Here is a 20,292-nt window from a genome sequence, read left to right as displayed (position 1 = left end):
TGATTTTTTTATTATAACTTTATTTCATTTCAAGACGTTTGACATTCACATAGTGTCACTTGTGATAGGCACAGGCAGATCAAAAACGACATAACATTTCAACGGGTTCATTTTCCTCCAGAAAACCCTCCCACAAAAACAGGCAGTACATTGACTGTAGACAGTCACCATATAAATGTGTTTAAATGAGAGTACTGTAATTAAGACCATTAATTGGAAACAATGCCATTACATTTACAAGTTATCTTAAGTTGGCCTAAGTACATTTGTGCTATGAGTCATCTTAAAGCGTAAACAGCTTAAAGGTGAAATAAAAGGTCACGTAATGTAGTTTCACTGGTAATAAGTACACCATTATCCTATGTATTGCATCAAGTTGATAAAAATCTGACTATAGATGTCTACTGCATAACTGATAAAGCCCATAGACAATGTCTCTTTATTTCTAAATGTGAGTGTAGTCTACAACAATCTATCATGAGAACTGCGTCATTTCAAATGGCAATTTCCCTGCAAATATTTTAAGACCTTCATTTAGTTGACTTGTTCACAGGTGAATTTAACTTCCCACTCAAGAGTCACTACTAATGCAATGTAGAGTAAACTGCTAATTTGAAACATTAACACTTGCTCTCCCATGAATATGGACTCATTACTATATTGATAAAAAAACTGCAAAGTAGCTACAGATCGACCATATTTTATGATATTGTGCTGTCAAGTAAATGCTTTAAAGTGACAAATATTTCTATTAACCTTAGCATCTATTATAACAAGGAATAACATTTTCGAGGACTATAATATAACTGCAAGGTTTGATTTTACACAGATGGCACTGAGGAAGAACGCTCAAATACAGACAATATAAATCATGTAAAAGTTGCTCAGCTGTCCTTTTCCTGACTCATTTTGAAAATAAATATTTATAACTGCTCATGTAAAATAGAAATATCTATACTACACAAAGGACATTGAAGCAGGTTTTTTCCCAATCAACATCTGACTAAAATCCTGCATTTTACAGTCCACCACATCAAACCTAGAAATAAAGTAACACATTCAGAGCCAACTGTGTTGCATTTGGAATAATTCGTTATTGTCATAATTTATCCATGCCCATGCATCCTTTCATGCTTAACAGCATTTCAAAAAAGTCTAACAATTTATAAAGGAATGTGTAACAGGATATACACTACCAGTTATGCACGTGAAAATATTTTTTCTGCAGTCTCACAAATATAATCAAACATAACAAGAACTTCCTGTTACAAAACATTATAAATATAACATTTACTGTGACAAATATTTTGTAATCCCTTTGCAACGCAATTAAATTTACAATATCAAACAAGATAATATAAATCATAAGACAGTTATGTATATTCTTCTGTATATCAAATTATATATACATGAATTTAATTTCCTTTAAAGACTCAGACATTAGTTAGAATCTAAATATTGCACAATGTCCTCATTTGTGGTTGCCTCAACAACAACTATACAATTAGTTTTTAGTTTGTGTCCTGAAAGTGATTTGACTTGGCAATGACAACATGCTCTTGTTCCCTCACTCATGATATTTCAGCAAAACAAATGGATATTTGATGGCAAAAACGTAAGATATGTCATTAAAAAAAACAGAAATGTAGAATTCCAAATATTCAGCACTCTTGGGCCTTTAGTAAGTAGTGGTCCCATTGTTTTCAAAAGCCCCCCTCCATAAAATGACCAGAAATAAATTGGCCACATCCCTTCATTACAAAGTAAACCTAGAGATACAATAACATAGTGGTGCCTCTTTCATCTCTCCATTCTAGGTTCCATTCATTGCATAATTATGGATGAGCAACAGTAAGGGCCTCATATACAATTATTCATCCCATCTACATGCACCGGTATCAAGCAATGATTGACTTCCATTGTTGGCTTCAAGTGACTACCCTGGAGGGTGCTCCCTATATATTCCACACAGGTCAACTGATCACTCTCACCCGAATTTGAAAGGCTGGTGTTTCTGAAAATTAGCTGAGAGATTTAAGGCTGCATGAGAAAAACCACTCTGACACATAGAAGCAAGATGCTTGAGCAGGTTCGCTGGTGTGCAGACGACAGGACAAACTATGAATCAACAACTGGAATTTATACAAGTATATTTCTACGTTTGGTTACAGTGAACAGGGTTGGCTTAGGATCCTTTCCTGTTACCTGACCAGGCGGAGAAATAACAGTAGAAAATAGAGAGGATAGTGAAGAGAGACTTAATGGCTTTGATAAGAGGGTTAAACCCACAGTGGATCCTTCACTTGTTTGTCTTGGCTTTCAACTGAGCACACTTGGCATGGTCCAGCCGGGCTTGAATGTCTACAGGCCTCTCAAAGAAGCGCACAAGGACAGGTTCGTTGAGCAGGGATGCCAGGATCTGCTCAAAAGCGAATGACCACTCGACCTCCTGTGGGATGGAGCCTGCCTCCAAAGTGATGGGAGTGCTAGGTGTGTCAGAGCTGCTATCAGGGGTGCTGGAAGCCTCCCCGTCAGGTAGAGCCCCCTCTAGGGCAGCCTGGATGGGGCTAGTGGTGGACTTCTGGGGACTGGTGGGCTCCTGGAGCCTGCGCCCTACTTCTTCCATTCTCAGCAGAAGACTGGTGACTCGAGCCACAGCACGGTACAGAGACTCTTCCTCAGGGTCACTATGGAACAGGTTGTAGAGCGTTTTGGAGAACTGGATAAACTGAGCCTGACAACCATAAAAAAAGAGATTCAATTAAGACTTTTGCATAAAGGAATGACATGTGGATTCAATTGTTCAAAGTTTATCTGTTCAAAACATAACTATTTCAGTCACCTGATTGACTTCATGTTAACCTAGATAGATGTGTATTCACCTGGTTAATTCTGGGTAAATCCTTAATGCACTCCTCTTTCTTTAGTATCTCATCTTGCCATTGTTTCAGGTAGGCCTGCAGATCCACTTTCCCTCTACCTGTGGGAGTGAAACAGAATGTGCAATGTGTATTCTGACATTCTGTTCAAATTAGCAACATTGTGAAGCTTGGTAAAAGAGAAAAGCCAATTAAAATACCTCTTTCAGGACTTTTTCTGATCACGCCATCTTCTGGAAGATCAGACACTACATAGTAACAATGGAGTACATTCACATAAGTCAAAGGAAGTCATACAGTAACTGTAAAGTACATTTTGCCATTCTAAACCATAACCAGTGAGCAATTATATCATATATACAGTTGAAGTCGGAAGTTTACATACACCTTAGCCAAATACATTTAAACTCAGTTTTTCACAATTCCTGACATTTAATCCTAGTAAAAATTCCCTGTTTTAGGTCAGTTAGGATCACCACTTTATTTAATGTGAAATGTCACAGAATGGTGTCGTCTGCGTAGAGGCCGTCATTGTAAATAAGTTGTTCTTAACCTGACTTGCCTAGATAAAACAAAGGTAATTTATTTTTATTTTTTTTAATATGTGAGCTACACATAAAATTATACTTTAAGGAAAATTGTTCCATGTTTGCGGCCAGGGAGCACGTACCTGGGGTCAATTAAATTGATAAGCCTCTTGAAACCTTCCTTTTCAACTGTGCTAATTGGTAGCATGTCCTTAGCAACGCAATGCATAATAGCATTTGTGATGTCTTTGTCTTTTCGATGTTTGCTTTGTAGGGCATAAACGCTATCAGCGTTGACTGCTTTGGGCAAACATCCCTAGATTGGCTGGTGCTTGAGGGGCGTTTTATCAATACCGTTGCGCAAACTCAAACATCTTGCATGTTCCAAAGAGTGATTTTGCTTCAGATGTTGGAAAAGGTTTGTCGTATTACCATACTTCGTAGCCACCTGTCTACGGCACAATTTGCACCGAACATTGCTCTGCTCTTTGTCGGACTTCAAAAAGCCAAACCACTTCCAAATTACTGAAACAGTTTAACCCTTTTTATCAATAATTTCTTTGTTGGAAGCTGCTCCTACTCCATGGCTATCACTGCCACTGTTTTCGCCTACATCACTCATTTTTCGTGGTTAAGTGGCTACTCCATCACTCGAGGTGCTAAGTGGTTTTTAGTGGGCGTATACTTCTCCACGTGCATATTGTCACTTCTCCGCACGTTCCTGCTGCGTCAGAGGTGAAATGGACTGCTGTACCTAATTATTCTATATCGACATTAACGAAAATGAATCTAAACATTTTTATGTCGTTATTGAGGGAAGTAATTACCTCGATAATTATTGATATTGATTTATCGCCCAGCCCTACTATAATTTGTGGGCAGAACTGAAAAAGCATATGCGAGCAAGGCCTACAAACCACCCCCGTGCTTCACGGTTGGGATGGTGTTCTTCGCCTTGCAAGCTGATGAAACAAAAATAGAACTGTTTGGCCATAATGACCATCGTTATGTTTGGAGGAAAAAGGGGGAAGCTTGCAAGGCGAAGAACACCATCCCAACTGTGAAGCACGGGGATCGCAGCATCATGTTGTGGGGGTGCTTGCTGCAGGAGGGACTGGTGAACTTCACAAAATAGATGGCATCATGAGGATGGAAAATTACGTGGATATATTGAAGTAACATCTCAAGACATCAGTCAGGAAGTTAAAGCTTGGTTGCAAATGGGTCTTCCAAATGGACAATGACCCCAAGCATACTTCCAAAGTTGTGGCAAAATGGCTTAAGGACAACAAAGTAGCTGCTGGGAGGAGGTACTCTTATTCTCCATGAACTACAGTGTCCCAAAACTTTTTGGAATTAGTGTCGCAGGATGCAAATTTATGTTCGAAAAAGCTAGCCTTTGCTTTCCTAACTGACTGTGTGTATTGGTTCCTGACTTCCCTGAAAAGTTGCATATTGATGCTAGTGCAGTACGCCACAGGGTGTTTTTGTGCTGGTCAAGGTCAATCAAGTCTGGAGTTAACCAAGGGCTATATCTGTTCTTAGTTCTACATTCTTTGAAAGGGGCATGCTTATTTAAGATGGTGAGGAAAGCACTTTTAAAGAACAACCAGGCATCTTCTACTGACGGGATGAGGTCAATATCCTTCCAGGATACCTGGGCCAGGTCGATTAGAAAGGCCTGCTCGCAGAAGTGTTTTAGGGAGCGTTTGACAGTGATGAGGGGTGGTCGTTTGACCGCGGACCCATAACGGATGCAGCCAATGAGGCAGTTATCACTGAGATCCTGGTTGAAAACAGCAGAGGTGTATTTAGAGGGCAAGTTGGTCAGGATGATATCTATGAGGGTGCCTATGTTTTCGGATTTGGGGTTGTACCTGGTAGGTTCCATGATAATTTGTGTGAGATTGAGGGCATCTAGCTTAGATTGTAGGACGGCCGGGGTTTTAAGCATATCCCAATTTAGGTCACCTAGCAGTACGAACTCTGACGATAGATGGGGGGCAATCAATTCACATATGGTGTCAAGGGCACAGCTGGGAGCTGAGGCGGGTCTATAACAAGCGGCAACAGTGAGGGACTTAGTAGTGACGCCTCAAGCACTGCGATGCGTTAGACGACTGCGCCACTCGGTAGGCTTCGAAACAGTTAACACGTGATTGCATTTAGAACTGTTAAGCAATTTGTTGCGTAATGACTGGCCTTAAAAAAACACATTTCATTCCAGTACCCACTTTTTGAGGAGCGGCTCTCACGTTGGAGGACAGGTGATAGGCTATTCTGCTCCTCAAACTAGACTCTGTATGCTGTGCGCATGTGATAAACAACACAAGAGATCCATATAGCACATTGGGGAGCTATGAAACAACAGAAGACCATTCATTTTCAATGAAGGAAGCAAAGTGGGCGGTGGACCGTTGAGCAATGCGAGCATAGAGTGTGAACAGGGCAGGACCAAAGTTGGAAAAAAGTTCACTATAGTTTCCAGCCCCTACTGGATTGGCTATTGAAACCTAGCACTAGCTCACCTGCTTGTTAGCACCAACATGAGGGCGAAGCAAGCTTGGCTATGCGAATTTACGCATTAAAAGGATCTTGGCCGTAAACTACATGACAAATAACACCAATTTAATTCCACAAAATTATGCAAATTAACCTATAAACCGATAAGCATGAGCGATCAAATGTATTTTCCGCGGCTAACCAATTTAGTTAACATCCCTAGATGGTAGTAAAACAAATTGTACACAACAAAAGACCCACATTTAAGACATTGTTAAAGACAGACAGATGAGCATCTACCAAAGAGAAAAGCACAGAGAGGCCTCGAGTGAAATGGTTATAGCAGAGAAAGAAAAGAGCAAAGCAAGCTGACCAGTCAATCGACTCAAGTGGGATAGGTCGTCAGTCATTGGAATAAAGTGAGGCAGTCCTTGGGCCTTTGATTGGAAAGGACTACCTGTGAAAGCTGGAAGAAGATATTCTCTGTGAGAGCATACAACATTACAGTAGGGACAGATGTAAGGAACGGTTAACAAAGAGATTAGTTGGTGAGTAGAAGAGTAGCACAAAATATACAGTACAGTTGAAATTATAAAGGCATAGTCTGCAGGAAAATTGTATTGGGAGTCAGATTTGTTTCTTATTATACAGTGCCATCAGAAAACATTCACACCCCTTGACTTTTTCAAAATGTGTTGTGTTACAGTCTGAATTTAAAATGGATTAAATTTAGATTTTTGGTCACTGGCCTACACACTATACCCCATAATGTCAAAGTGGAATTATGTTTTTAGAATGTTTCCAAATTATAAAAAAAATGAAAAGCCGAAATGTCTTGAATAAATAAGTATTCAACCCCTTTGTTGTTGCATGCCTAAATAAATTCAGGAGTAAAAATTTGCTCTGAATGAAAGTGTTTAACATGATTTGAATGTTTACCTCATCTCTGTACCCCACACAAAAAAAATTATGTGTAAAGTCCCTCAGTCGAGCAGTGAATTTCAAACACAAATTCAACCACAAAGACCATGGAGGTTTTCCAATGCCTTGCAAAGAAGGGCAGCTATCGGTAGACGGGTAAATATGAATCGGAGAGATGCAGGGGGTTGCATCTCTCTGATTCATCTCTCTGATTCTGCATCTCTCGACATCATCGGCACCCGGGGAGCAGTTGTGGTTGGGGGTTAACTGCCATGCTCAAGGGCAGAACGGCAGATCTTTCCACCTTGCCGGCTCTGGGATTCGAACCAGTGACCATTTTTTAATTACTGGCGGAAACACTCTTAACCGCTAGACCACCAGGCTACCTACAAATATACAGTTGTCCTTCCTAACTTGGTTGCCAGAGAGGAAGGAAACCGCTCAGGGATTTCACCATGAGGCCAATGGTGACTTTAAAACAGTTTAATGGCTGTAATAGGAGAAACCTGTGGATGGATCAACAACATTGTAGTTACTCCACAATACTACCCTAATTGACAGAGTGAAAAGAAGGGAGGCCTGTACAGAATACAAATATTTCAAAACATGCATCCTGTTTGCAATTAGGGATTAAAGTAAAACTGCAAAACATTTGGAAAAGCAATTACCTTTTTGTTCTGAATAGTGTTATGTTTGGGGAATTACAATACATTACTGAATACCATATTTTCAAGCATAGTGGTGGCTGCATCATGTCATGGGTAGCTTGCAATTGTTAAGGACTGGGGAGTTAATCAGGATAAAAAAGGAATGGAGCTAAGCACAGGCAAAATCCTAGAGGAAAAGCTGGTTCAGTCTGATTTCCACCAGACACTGGGAGATGAATTCACCTTTCAGCAGGACAATAACCTAAAACACAAGGCTAAATCTACAATGGAGTTGCTTACCAAGAAGACATTGAATGTTCCTGAGTAATTTTTGTTTTGTTTTTTACATCTACTTGAAAATCTATGGCACGAAAATTGTCTAGCAATGATCAACAACCAATTTGACAGAGCTTGAGTTTTTCAAAATAATAAATGGACAATTGTTGTAGAATCCAGGTGTGGAAAGCGCTTAGAGACTTACCCAGAAAGACTAACAGCTGTAATCGCTGCAAAAGGTGCTTCTATTGACTCAGGGGTGTGAATAATTATGTAAATTAGATATTTCTGTAATTTATTTTCAAAGAAATTTGCAAAAATGTCTAAAAACATGTTTTCACTGTCATTATGAGTTGTGTGTCGATGGGTGAGAAAAAACATATACTGAATACATTTTGAATTCAGGCTGTAACAACAAAATGTGGAATAAGTAAAGGGGTATGAATACTTTGTGAAGGCAATTGAGAAGGAATACAGAACAAAAGTATCAGACATAGAATGACAAGTGGTTAATAGAGAAGGTGCTGATGAAGTTATTGGTGATCTTACTTACCTGGTGGCTGATGAAGCTTGAACAGGAATTTCAGTTTGTTGGTGAAAGTGCCACTGTACAAAATGTCTGTATTAAGAACAAAATAGGGAAGGGGTAAATTAGCATGAACGGTTTCATGAGGTTGATGCTGGATTAGATGTGACATACAGTTCCCACAGATAATGTTAGAAGCGGAGGGTCGGAACAGCGTTCATAGACTTGTAGCTATGCATCAGAGCGCTGGTGTAACCTTACCCAAGGCACAGCAGAACTCTTTGAAGTTGATGAGGCCATCCTGGTTCTCATCCAGCAGGCGGAAGGCCCAGAGGAAGAGGGTGTCCTTGCCGCTGCAGAGGGACCAGGGCTCCAGGAGGGAGAAGAGCAGGCTGAACTGATGGAAGCCCAGCTGGTACTGCTCCAGATAGGCCAGGCTGGGGTCGTGGTGCAGCAGGACTGGGCTGTTCATCATCCAGTAGCAGCTGAGGAAATGTTGCCTCTGGAAACGCATTGAAGTATTCAATCTCCAGCGGTTAACTTTGTGTCTATTTTCAACATATTTAAATGTTTCATGCCAGTCATGTCAACTCTGTGTCTATGAGAAGGAATATTAATGCATGTAGGTATATTATTATTATTTGAAAATAGTGATTTTGATATTGCACCCACCTTGAACAATACATAAAGTTCGTCAAGCTGGGAAGCACTGAACTTTACTTCTTGTGACACTACCCGCAGCTGGGAAAAAAGTACATCTCAAATCATTCTACATCAAATTGTAGTGAACAATGTCAAAAAGATGCTATGGAAGTTTGGGGATAAGCAACTCACCACATTTTGCTTGGTTGTATCCTCTAACGTTTGGATAACATATAGTTTGTTTCTTTTCCGCATGCTCTCTACTTCCTCTGATTTCATGTCTCCATATTTCTGTCAGCAAATTAAAAAAGTCTAATCAATGACAAGCCTGACATTGAGACATGGGGTGAGTCCTAGCAGCTCTGGCTGTTACAGTACCTCATAGGCTTCTTTGATGAGATCACTGACGTCCACCTTGGAGCTGGATGATGCTTTGTCGTTGTTCCCTACAGAGTTTTGCTGCACTGTTTGTGGAAGAGGACTGTCCTTATTTGTCACATTATCGAAAAACCTGCCAGGGCAAACAGAGCAGCAGCTAAGTAACATGAATTAAATAGACATTCCTGTAGAATTAACTCATCGTTTTGGAGATTATGTTACTTCACAATCCATCATAAACCTAATACGGTACTTTGAAATAACCAATTCAGTTGACCTTCAGACCCCTCCCTCTCTGTGTTGACACTCACTTGTTGAGGATGGTGACTGCCTCAGCGTCGTCATGGGAGCTGATCAGGCCCTCCATGTTGTAGTCGAGCACAGCCAGGCCCAGCTGCAGGATGGCTTTGATGCCGTCGTAGAAGAAGCAGTCGACCACGTTGACAGCGCTCTCTATTGGCAGAACGCTGATAAACAGGGTGAGGAACCAGGATAGGGACACGGAGGAGAAGAAGGTCAGGTCTGTCATGTGCTCCGTCAGCTGGGTGAGGTGCATTCGGATCAGTTCCTCAAACACTGCCTGGTCCACCAGTGCACCTGAGGAAACAAGTTTGTAAACAGGATTTTTAGCAGTTAAGGGGGAAAGTGTAATTCAGTATCAAACACACATACAGTACATATATCTAATGTCATGCTACAACTAAAAATGATATTGTTATTCAGCTGCGTCACTCACCAATGATCCTGCGGTTGAAGTAGTCAGGAAGCATCCTCTCACAGACGGCCACCAGCAGCCAGAAAGCCTCCTCCTCTTTTGCATAGAGCAACAGGACTGACGTCAGGATGTTCATGGCCTTCACAAGAGAAAAAGCACGAGAGATGTAAAGGTGCCCATTAGCTTTTTTAAATAAAAAATGTCAGGAAGTGTTATAGGGGTTTCTAGCTTGGTACCTGGCAATAGCCGATTTTGGGGTTCCTGTAGGCGTATGCAGTGAGGACTCTGCGCAGGGCAGAGATGCCTGTGTCGCTTTGGAAGGCAGGGTGCTCTGGTAGGGAGCGGTGCAGGTCTCTCTCTATCTCATCAGTGGCCAGGGTGCTGGTCCCCAGAGACTGATCCACCAGCTCGCTGTAGTACCCCGGGTTAGTGGCCATGTCGTTGACTGCACCTAAAGTACAATGGCAAAACAGCCCACACCATATTTAACGAAACACATCCAGCTTCCTACAGCTATCTACAGCATTAAAACATTAAAGACACCACACTTTTACACGTCAGTAAAGGAAATGCGCCATTTAACAGTTTACAGTTAATGAGCCATTTCAAACAGAACCTGAGAAAAGCATCCAGAGCTCTCCCCTTAAGGCCTCAGGGACGCCACGCACAATCAGGTCTCGTGTCTTCTTGGTACAGAACATACTGGTGCCACGGCCATATTCTGAGAAGTGGATGTTCCATGACTGCTCCTTCATCTTCTCTTTCAGCTGTCAGGCACAGAGATGAAACAGGAGAATAAGAAATGAGCTGACAAGGCTGGGACACCTCTACAGTACAGGGAGAGCACCTTTCAACAACAAAAAAACTCTACCCTATTACCATGCTCCGCACATTCTCACAGTGGAAAAAAACTGTTCTCCTAGAGAAACTATCCTGAACAAACATATAAAAAAACGCAAGATGCAACAATTTCAAAGACTTCACTGAGTTAGGTTATTTAAGGAAATCAGTAAATTGAAATAAATTCAATAGGCCCTAATCTATGGATTTGACATGGGGAAAACAGATATGCATCTGTTGGTGACAGATGCCTTAAAAAAAAAGTAGAGGCGTGGATCAGAAAACCAGTCAGTATCTGGTGTGACCACCATTTGCATCATGCAGCGCGACATCTCCTCTTTAATGGCTATGCGAAGTTGATGGATTTCGGCGGGAACTGGAACACGCTGTCGTACACGTCGATCCAGAGCATCCCAAACATGCTCAATGAGTGACATGTCTGGTGAGTATGCAGGCCATGGAAGAACATTTTCAGCTTCCATGAATTGTGTACAGATCCTTGCGATATGGGGCTGTGCATTATCATGCTGCAACATGAGGTGATGGTGGCGGATGAATGGCGTGACAATGGGCCTCAGGATCTCGTCACAGTATCTCTGTGCATTCAAATTGCCATTGATAAAATGCAATTGTGTTCATTGTCCATAGCTTATGCCTGCCCATACCATAACCCCACTGCCACGATGGGGCAATCTATTCACAATTATGACATCAGCAAAACACTCCCCACACGACGCCATACACGTGGTCTGCGGTTGTGAGGCCAGTTGGACATAGTGCAAAATTCTCTAAAACAACGTTGGAGGCGGATTATGGTAGAGAAATGAACATTAAATTCTCTGGCAACAGCTCTGGTGGACATTCCTGCAAGCAGCATGCCAATTGCATGCTCCCTCAAAACATGAGACATTTGTGGCATTGTGTTGTGTGACAAAACTGTACAATTTAGAGTGGCCTTTTGTTGTTCCCAGCACAAGGTGCACCTGTGTAGTAATCATGCTGTTTAATCAGCTTCTTGATATGCCACACCTGTCAGGTGGATGGATTATTTTGTCAAAGGAGAAATGCTACCTAACAGGGATGTAAACAAATGTGTACACATTTGAGAGAAATAAGCTTTTTGTGTGTATGGAAAATGTAGGGGATCTTTTATTTCAGCTCATGAAATACGGGACCAACACCAACATATTTTAGTGACATTTTTATATTTCTTCATACAATGAGCAAAAGTAATATTTTAGAGAAAAAGACCACTTATATCCACCATTTTGGGGTCCAGGTTTTCGGTGTCCTGGGGATGGAACACGGTCATGAGGGCCTCAGTGCTGACAGCCTTGCTGCTGTCCTTCTGTCCCACCATCAAAGCCACCTCCTCTGGGTTGTCCTCAAAGTGATTGATGAGGTTCTGGCACTCCCCTCTGATGACCTGCAAGGCACAGTGAACACACAGTTCTGTTTGTTTTCAACAGCAGCAATTATAGCCTGGCAGATAAGGAGGTGAATTAGAGACAGTTGGAAGGTTGATGGCAAAGGTCAAAACAGTAAGTTACCTCAGTTGATGCAGAGTGCTGAGGACTGGCCGTCATCCCACACCTCCTGCGGATTGCATTGGCGAGGCGCTCAAAGTCTCGGACTTCAGAGAACCGTAGAGCCCTCTTACCTCGCACACACACAATCAAAGCCCTGCTGCTACGGTCTGGCTTCTCCACACCAATCACCTGTAAGGATAGGAGTTGGTTTCAACAACACTGGACAAACCACTAAGCAACAGAACATATGCGATCAGTAATTAGTTATGTTTCATGGAAGCGTCTTGCCTCTCTCATGGGGATGATGACGTGGCACTGGCTGCCATCCTGGCTGGCGAAACACAGGTAGCTCTCGGAAAGACAGATCTTCCCCAGTGTGTTGAAGTGGCTGAAGGGCACCCACAGGAAGCTCTCATACACCTCCAGCAGGTTCTCCTCTTTAGGCAGCCTGAAGAAGGCCCGGAACTGCTCGTTCCTAGCGTGCGTTTCTAAGCCTCTGGAAGAGAGGAAAGTGACTGAGAAAAGCATGGAAGAACTAAACAGAATTATGACTATCATCTCAGTTCACCATGGCGCCCTGATGTAACTGTCAAATAGGAGTAATGTGGAAGAGCGCAGGGACAGTCCATCAGTACAGTACAGTACCTCTTGGTGATCTGCAGAGGGTCTGAAAGGGAGGGCTCTTCCTGGAAAGTCTCCTTATCAAACAGGCGTTTGATGGAGTAGTCAGCCAGCTGCTCCATGATCAGGAATGTCTCATTGAGATGAAGGAACATGGAGAAGAAGTGGTCCTCCCCATTGGCCAACACATGGATGCTCTCCGTCAGAATGACATTGGACGTTTTCTCCAGCCTCCAGATCTCATTCCAGGAGATAATCAGCTTCACTGAAAAGGAAACAGATTATTTTCAATGAGTAACTCACTGCCATTCTGTCATGACATGGAATGATAATAATATTGTATCCAAATACAATGTATAAGTGACAATTTAGTGACAGTTAGCCAACAGTGAGGGGTTGCTCAGGTCTCTGGTCTCACCCTCGGAGCCCAGCAGGTAGGAGTAGAAGGACAAGAAGTTGGTGCTGAGGTAGAGCCAGCCCTGGCAGGGCACGCGACCCCTCCAGTAGCTGCAGGAGTAGTAGGTGACCAGCTTCTCCTTCTGAGGGAGGTCAAACCATTTCTCAAACCTCAGCAACGCCTCACGGAACTTCTCAGGGTCATCCTCCTGCACGCATGACACCTTTCCTTCCTCAGCAATCAGACCCTTTATAGAAAGGAGAGGTCAACATCCCTCTAATGGCCACTGAGATAGCTAATATAATTGAGCAGTCTAAACAAGTCAGTATGCAATCTCCATTCTGTAATATGTATCAAGGCATATAGATTAGCATAATATGGTTTCTTAATTCATATTGTTATTACAAACCTACTATCCTTTGCTTAGCTTTCAACAAACAGTAAAATGTTTCCATATCATAAAGCAGTTGTGAAATAACAATCACCACCAACTATTTTCAAAGAGTAAGCACTTATCATCAGTAGGCTTCACTACATGAATAAATCATTAAGTCTGGAGGAGGCCTCCATCTCCCGTGAGAGTGGCAGAGATCAACAATAGTATTGTTGATGTCTGTGTCTAACCACATGTTTAATAAGCTTTAGTGATTACTTACTCTGATCTTGCCCTGCACAAAGCTGGTGATGTCATCGCTGGAGTCAAACACAGACAGGGTTCTCATGATGTTCTTCTCCAGCCACTCCCAGTGTTGGCTGATCTCCTCCTTGGTGCCACCTAACCACAGGGAAAACTTAGTCACAATTGAAAGGAAACTGTACACTATCCATGACTAAGCCATCTATTTTGTTACAAAATGGGAAATGTGTGTAGACTAAAATATAATCCTAAAGGTTATTACATGATTGTAGCCTGTTATTACAAGACTAAAGCCTATATATAATGTTTACGTTCAAATCAAATGACATTTCATTGGTCGCGTACACATATTTTGCAGATGTTATGGCGGTGTAGCGAAATGCTCATCTTCCTAGCTCCAACAGTGCAGTAATACCTAGCAATACAAAACATGCAAATCCCCAAAAAGAAAAAGAAAGGAATTAAGAAATAATAGAACGAGCAATGTTGGAGTCTGGAATATAAATATGTATATGATGGTGTGTATAGATATTATGAACAGTATATGAATAAAAATGGTGTGTACAGCAGTAGTTATATAGGATGAGCCTTGACTAGAATACAGTACATACATATGAAGTGGGTAAAACACTTAATGTGTGGTGTCTACTCTGACTGAAGAGTATAGTTGAGAAAGTGTAGAGAGACTCTCACCACATGCTATAGACCAGTAAACCTGGGAGTCCGGTGTCTGGTGTAGAATGCGAAACGGCGCAACCTTAGACGTAGAGTCCAGCATCGTATCCAGAGTTCCAACCAGGAGACCTGTCCCAAAAATATGTAGCAATCATTTCCATTAACAGTCAGATATTTTAACAGACATCCTAAGACATTTCAACATCATGAGGCAATTTCATGTCTATTGATTTACAGTATCTAGCAAACAAAACAGCCCTTTCACCTGGGTTGGGTCAGCATGCCATGATAATGTAACATGGAACAGTTAAAACTCAATGGATATTGTGCTGCTTATTATCACATTCAAGTGTCCTGCCTGTCGGTGGCTCAAACCAACAGTGTTGTGTTACCCATCTACCCCTGAAGTGGCCTTCATAAATTATTAACAAGGTCAGAGCTATACTGCTATCCCAGACTGCATCAGCAGCATCTATGGCTGCTGTGCTGGGGGATCATGACACAGCTGTAAAGTGGTCTTAACCTCAAACTCAGGCTAATTGCTAACAAGAGCCGGCTGGTGGATGAGACTACAGTGGCCTACACTACAGCTGTGAACTGATTACAGACTTTGTTTTGCCCCATACTGTAAATCATCCATCATAAAAGTTTGGCAGTCACTCTGACAGAACTTCTGCATCTGCAAGGGCCTAATTAGGAGCAGGCATCACTGGATAATAGCCTGCCCTCTGCCCTGTGGCCATTTGAGATTTAAATCTGGATACTTCAGAATAAAAAGTTAGAGTTGCAGGGGGCTTCCGAGAAGACGTTGAACAGGAGAGCAGCCATTGGTGGACCTCCATCCATCATTAGCCCAGTCAGAGAATATATCTATTGTGCCCCAAAAATTGTGTTCTCAGTGTCCATCTGATTGACAAATACATGTACCATGACCACCAGAAAGCTATAACCACTGGAACACCGTTGGCTTCAACAGAATAGAAGGCCGCCATTGCTATTTTTAGCATTAGAGATGAGAAAATGTGAAAGTTAGCTATGCTGTTTAAGTCAAGTGGATAACTGTGATCAACAGCTGAGAATTGGCTTATTGGAGCCTGTGTGTGACCATGTGCAAGACAACCTACTATTATTGGGAAACTGACAGCTGACATTCATTGACTGCAATAGAGCAAACAAGGTACCCTACTCACTCTTGGTGTAATTTATACAATGAATGACTCCTGACTTGCACGGTGAAGGAGGATCAATATGTAATCAAATAGGGCAGTATTGAACTCCAAGATCAGCAAACATAATTTTTTATAATGTAGAATATGATCATTCCACTTCAAATGCAGGGAATTAGTAGACCAGACTGACACTATGGAAAGGATGATCATTGACCTGGCTCTTCTGCCTCCAGGGCATCATGCTCGAGTAGATACAGTACATTCTCATACAGAAGTGCACATCAGTATAGCCCATTGCTCCACCCATAATAAACTAAAGCAAATGTCGGCAACCCAATATTTGACACACACTACCATGTCATAGTGTGTGTGCAAACAACATTGGTGTAATCAGTCCAAACCATTGCAACTAAAAGGAGAGTTTCTATTGGACAAATTCAAGTAAGTCCCTTCCTGTTTCGTTCCGTTTAAGAAACCTTTGCAACAGAATTGGCGTAATGAATACGCCCCAGACGTTAACTGTTGTGACTGTGGTTTGTAAACAGAGACAGTTTTGTTGAAGCTCAGTCAGTGTTAACAAAATAACCAATCTGCATCGTAGGTAAGCTACTGTAAACTGTTACATCGTAGATACACTACATGACCAAAAGTATGTGGACATCTGCTCGTCGAACATCTCATTCCGAAATCATGGGCATTAATATGGAGTTCGTCCCCCTGCTTGCTGCTATAACAACCTACACTCTTCTTGGAAGGCTTTCAACTAGATGTTGGAACATTGCTGCGGGGAATTAATTCCATTCAGCCACAAGAGCATTAGTGAGGTCGGGCACTGTTGATGGGCGATTAGGCCTGGCTTGCAGTCAGCGTTCCAATTCATCCCACAGGTGTTCGATGGGGTTGAGGTCAGGGCTCTGTGCAGGCAAGTCAAGTTCTTTCACACCGATCTCGACAAACCATTTCTGTATGGACCTTGCTTTATGCACGGGGGCATTGTCATGCTGAAACAGGAAAGGGCTTTCCCCAAACTGTCACAAAGTTGGAAGCACAGAATCGTCTAGAATGTCATTGTATGCTGTAGCATTAAGATCTCTTCACTGAAACTAAGGGGCCTTGCCCAAACCATGAAAAACTGCCCCAGACCATTATTCCTCTTCCATCAAACTTTGTAGTTGGCACTATGCATTCGGGCAGGTAGCGTTCTCCAGGCATTCGCCAAACCCAGATTCGTCCGTCGGACTGCCAGATGGTGAAGTGTGATTCATCACTCCAGAGAACACGTTTCCACTGCTTCAGAGTCCAACGGTGGCGACCTTTACACCACACCAGCCACGCTTGGCATTGTACATGGTGATCTTAGGCTTCTGTGCGGCTGCTCTTCCATGGAAACCCATTTCATGAAGCTCTCAACGAACAGTTCTTGTGTTGACGTTGCTTCCAGAGGCAGTTTGGAACTCAGTAGTGAGTGTTGCAACCAAGGACAGTTGATTTGTACATGCTACGCGAGTCAGCAGTCACGTTCTGTGGCCTAACACTTCGCAGCTGAGCCGTTGCTGCTCCTCGACGTTTCCACTTCACAAGAACAGCCCTTACAGTTGACCGGGGCAGCTCTAGCAGGGCAAAAATGTGACACATTGACTTGTTGGAAAGATGGCATCCTATGACGGTGCCACATTGAAAGTCACTGAGTTATTCAGTAAAGGCCATTCCACTGCAAATGTTTGTCTATTGAGAATACATGGCTGTGTGTTCGATTTTATACAGCTGTCAGCAATGGGTGTGCCTGAAATAACCAAGTCCACTAATTTGAAGAGGTGTCCACATACTTTATATTGTGTACCTGTTGCAATCAAAGCTAACATTTCAAGTCCAGGCTCAGGCTGTCAATTTGTCACGGGCATCTGGAGAACTGTCTGCCCCCGTCCCCTATACATGCCATAATCTGGGGGACATTAGAAAATATAACGGAAATATGAGCTTTCGTCTGATGGCGTGAGCACTTCGCAGACGGTTATTGCGGTGCCACTGGGTTTTTACCAGAACAGCAAAGAACAGAACACATACCTGTCAAACCGCCTCCTCCTTCTCCATATCCTCGCCTCCTTTGTAATACGAAATAATCGTTGCCTTTTTCCGTCACCCATAACTTGAATGCATTTTTCAGCAATATCTCTTCAGGTTTAAGCCACATATTTCAATTCACATATGTTTATTGCTTCCAGAGGCAGTTTCAATTACCATATATTTATTGAATCCAATGTGCATGTCAAGATGTTCACTTCTATTCCAACCGACATCCATGGACATTTATTTGTTTATGTGAGCACTGAGCAGACCCTTTCCCACGTCGACAAAAACGTTGCTTAAATCAACGATACAAGGGCTTTTGGGGATTGTAGTTTCTTGACATTAGTGGATGCATGAATCAGAACGAGCTCGCTTGATACTGTAGACTTGCTTTCCCATAGTCCTTCTCGGTCGAAAAGTATCACATTTCATAACTTCAGTGCAAAGCAGTGTTACAAATACTGTAACATAATAACTTGAGCGTCAAGTGCAATGACGTATAATTGAATATGTATTCTGACTATAGTCAAGTGCCGCTGATATAATTGACTGAACACATTTGCTCAGTATACTGTCTGTAGTATGAATAATATTACTTCTAATAATAATGTCCCCCATTGGGGAGGGGACTGTGGATCTGTCTACGTCCGTCCGTACGTCACACGCGATATCAGACAGCACTGGCCCGATTTGGACGAAACTTTGGTGAATGAAGCATCTTGCGGTCATTTACAAAATAACAGTGATTGACCAGATGGTGGCGCTATAACAAAATATTGAAAATGGAAACGTTGAAAGGTCACGCCCCTTACCCACCTGAAGTCATGAAATTCGGTAGCCTACACGGGTCCCTCAGGGACCGATAAGATCCACCATGATGGATTTTTCGCCATTTTGAATTCATGAAACAGTTAAAACGAAACTAAAGATTTGTATAACTAACCCAAGATAGACCAGAGCCTGTCGTTTCCAACGTAGAAAATTAATCATAGTGGGAAGAGCCAAGCACGAACTACTGAGATCCTATTGGCGCGTTATAACAGATATCTGCATATTTCCGTTAGGGAACGCCTATGCTGTGAAGTGCGCGTGTGCGTGTGCAATAACCAAATTCTCCCTTGCGCTCCTAAATAACGCTATTTTTTTTAAAACTTTGGCAAAGGGTAAAGTCCACTGTGTTTGTTACAGATTCTAGTTTGGGGAACAGAACCTTTTGTTCTGACAAAATGTTTCTTCGATGAGAAAATTTGCAGAATGTCGGCCAAAATCCATCTCGCTCCATCTTCTCCCACTTGCCGGACACTGAGCTTCCTCTCAGCATCATATTTGGTATTGAGTGGAAACGCCAACCTTCACATTTATAGTAATGGCGTATTCTTGGAGGCACTAACTCCGCCATGGTTCGTTCGTTGGACAAAGGCTATGAGGAAAATTAATGGTGTTTTTGTAAGGTTTTAGGATAAACGCCGAAAATAAGGTCTGTGGTAATCACATGGTTTAAGAGAATCTTCATCAGCTGCCACTTTTTGTGAATTATTTTATTATTTATTCTTGTTTTTTATTTAACTAGGCAAGTCAGTTATGAACAAATTGTTATTGACAATGACAGCCTACCAAAAGGCCTCCTGCTGGGACGGGCTGGGATTAAAAATAAAAATAAATGAAATACAAATATAGGACATAACACACATCATGACAAGCGAGAAAGGTCATGTTAACTGACTGCTATTATCTCATAGAACAAAACGTATAAAATCACCTACGCCTGGGTTAACCTTATTTTCAGTCTTTATTCCAAAACCTTATTCTTTCCACATTCATTTTTCACATAGGGATGGCTGAAAGAACCAAATCGAGGTCATTTATTTCCAGGTTCTAGGACTACAATCTGGCAAGCTCTATAGAGATCAATAGTAATGTCTTTTTGTAGGTGTAAAGGACGTCACCTACTTGCTTGCTTAGTATCACTTGTTGGTTAGAGCCTGTAAGTAAGCATTTCACTGTAAGGTGACAAATAAACTTTGATTTCTCCCAATTTGGCCCATACCTGGCGCGAACTCGGGACCTCTGCCGCACAAACACAATTACCGCCCTCCTCAAGCGTTTAGCCGTTTGAGCCACCTCAAAATCTAGCTAATGAGGCGAAGCAGGTGGGACACTTCAGGCTGAGGAGTATTCACTCCTCAAATTTACTCTACATCAACCCCAGCGTTGAGTTGAGCACAACTGTAGATCCGGGTCACGGCACCACAATAAAGGACATCAAGTTGCTTGCTAAGCGAGAAGCATGTCTTCCCGATTCGCACCATAGCTGGTGCAAAGCTAATACGCCCTCCTCAAGTGT

At 42.2% G+C, this 20,292-nt stretch overlaps 1 protein-coding gene across 3 annotated transcripts; it reads right to left on the bottom strand.

Moving 5' to 3' along the window:
* LOC106603301 (TBC1 domain family member 8B) lies at positions 1-18,884 on the bottom strand. 3 transcript variants are annotated; one of them, XM_014196807.2, is made up of 21 exons: positions 18,765-18,884; positions 14,731-14,841; positions 14,057-14,175; positions 13,422-13,647; positions 13,028-13,268; positions 12,671-12,878; positions 12,404-12,571; positions 12,118-12,279; positions 10,630-10,780; positions 10,250-10,464; positions 10,035-10,152; positions 9,610-9,895; positions 9,299-9,431; positions 9,113-9,211; positions 8,951-9,019; positions 8,540-8,780; positions 8,306-8,371; positions 6,282-6,374; positions 3,080-3,127; positions 2,883-2,980; positions 1-2,734 (listed from the first exon to the last, which is right to left on the bottom strand). In XM_014196807.2, exons 1-21 carry the CDS (start codon positions 18,850-18,852, stop codon positions 2,300-2,302), a joined length of 3,375 nt encoding a protein of 1,124 aa, XP_014052282.2. In that variant the 5' UTR covers positions 18,853-18,884; the 3' UTR covers positions 1-2,299. The 3 variants fall into 3 exon arrangements, with proteins under 3 accessions (XP_014052282.2, XP_014052281.1, XP_014052284.1); XM_014196806.2 differs by lacking the exon at positions 18,765-18,884 and adding an exon at positions 17,946-18,252; XM_014196809.2 differs by lacking the exons at positions 6,282-6,374; positions 18,765-18,884 and adding an exon at positions 17,946-18,252.
* Between the last annotated feature and the right edge of the window lie 1,408 nt (positions 18,885-20,292).

Source organism: Salmo salar, chromosome ssa04 (genome assembly GCF_905237065.1).
Source record: "Salmo salar chromosome ssa04, Ssal_v3.1, whole genome shotgun sequence".
Taxonomy (NCBI): Eukaryota; Metazoa; Chordata; class Actinopteri; order Salmoniformes; family Salmonidae; genus Salmo; species Salmo salar.
The sequence above is the reverse complement of the archived record's forward strand: the minus strand, read 5'-3'. Positions and strand labels throughout refer to the sequence as shown.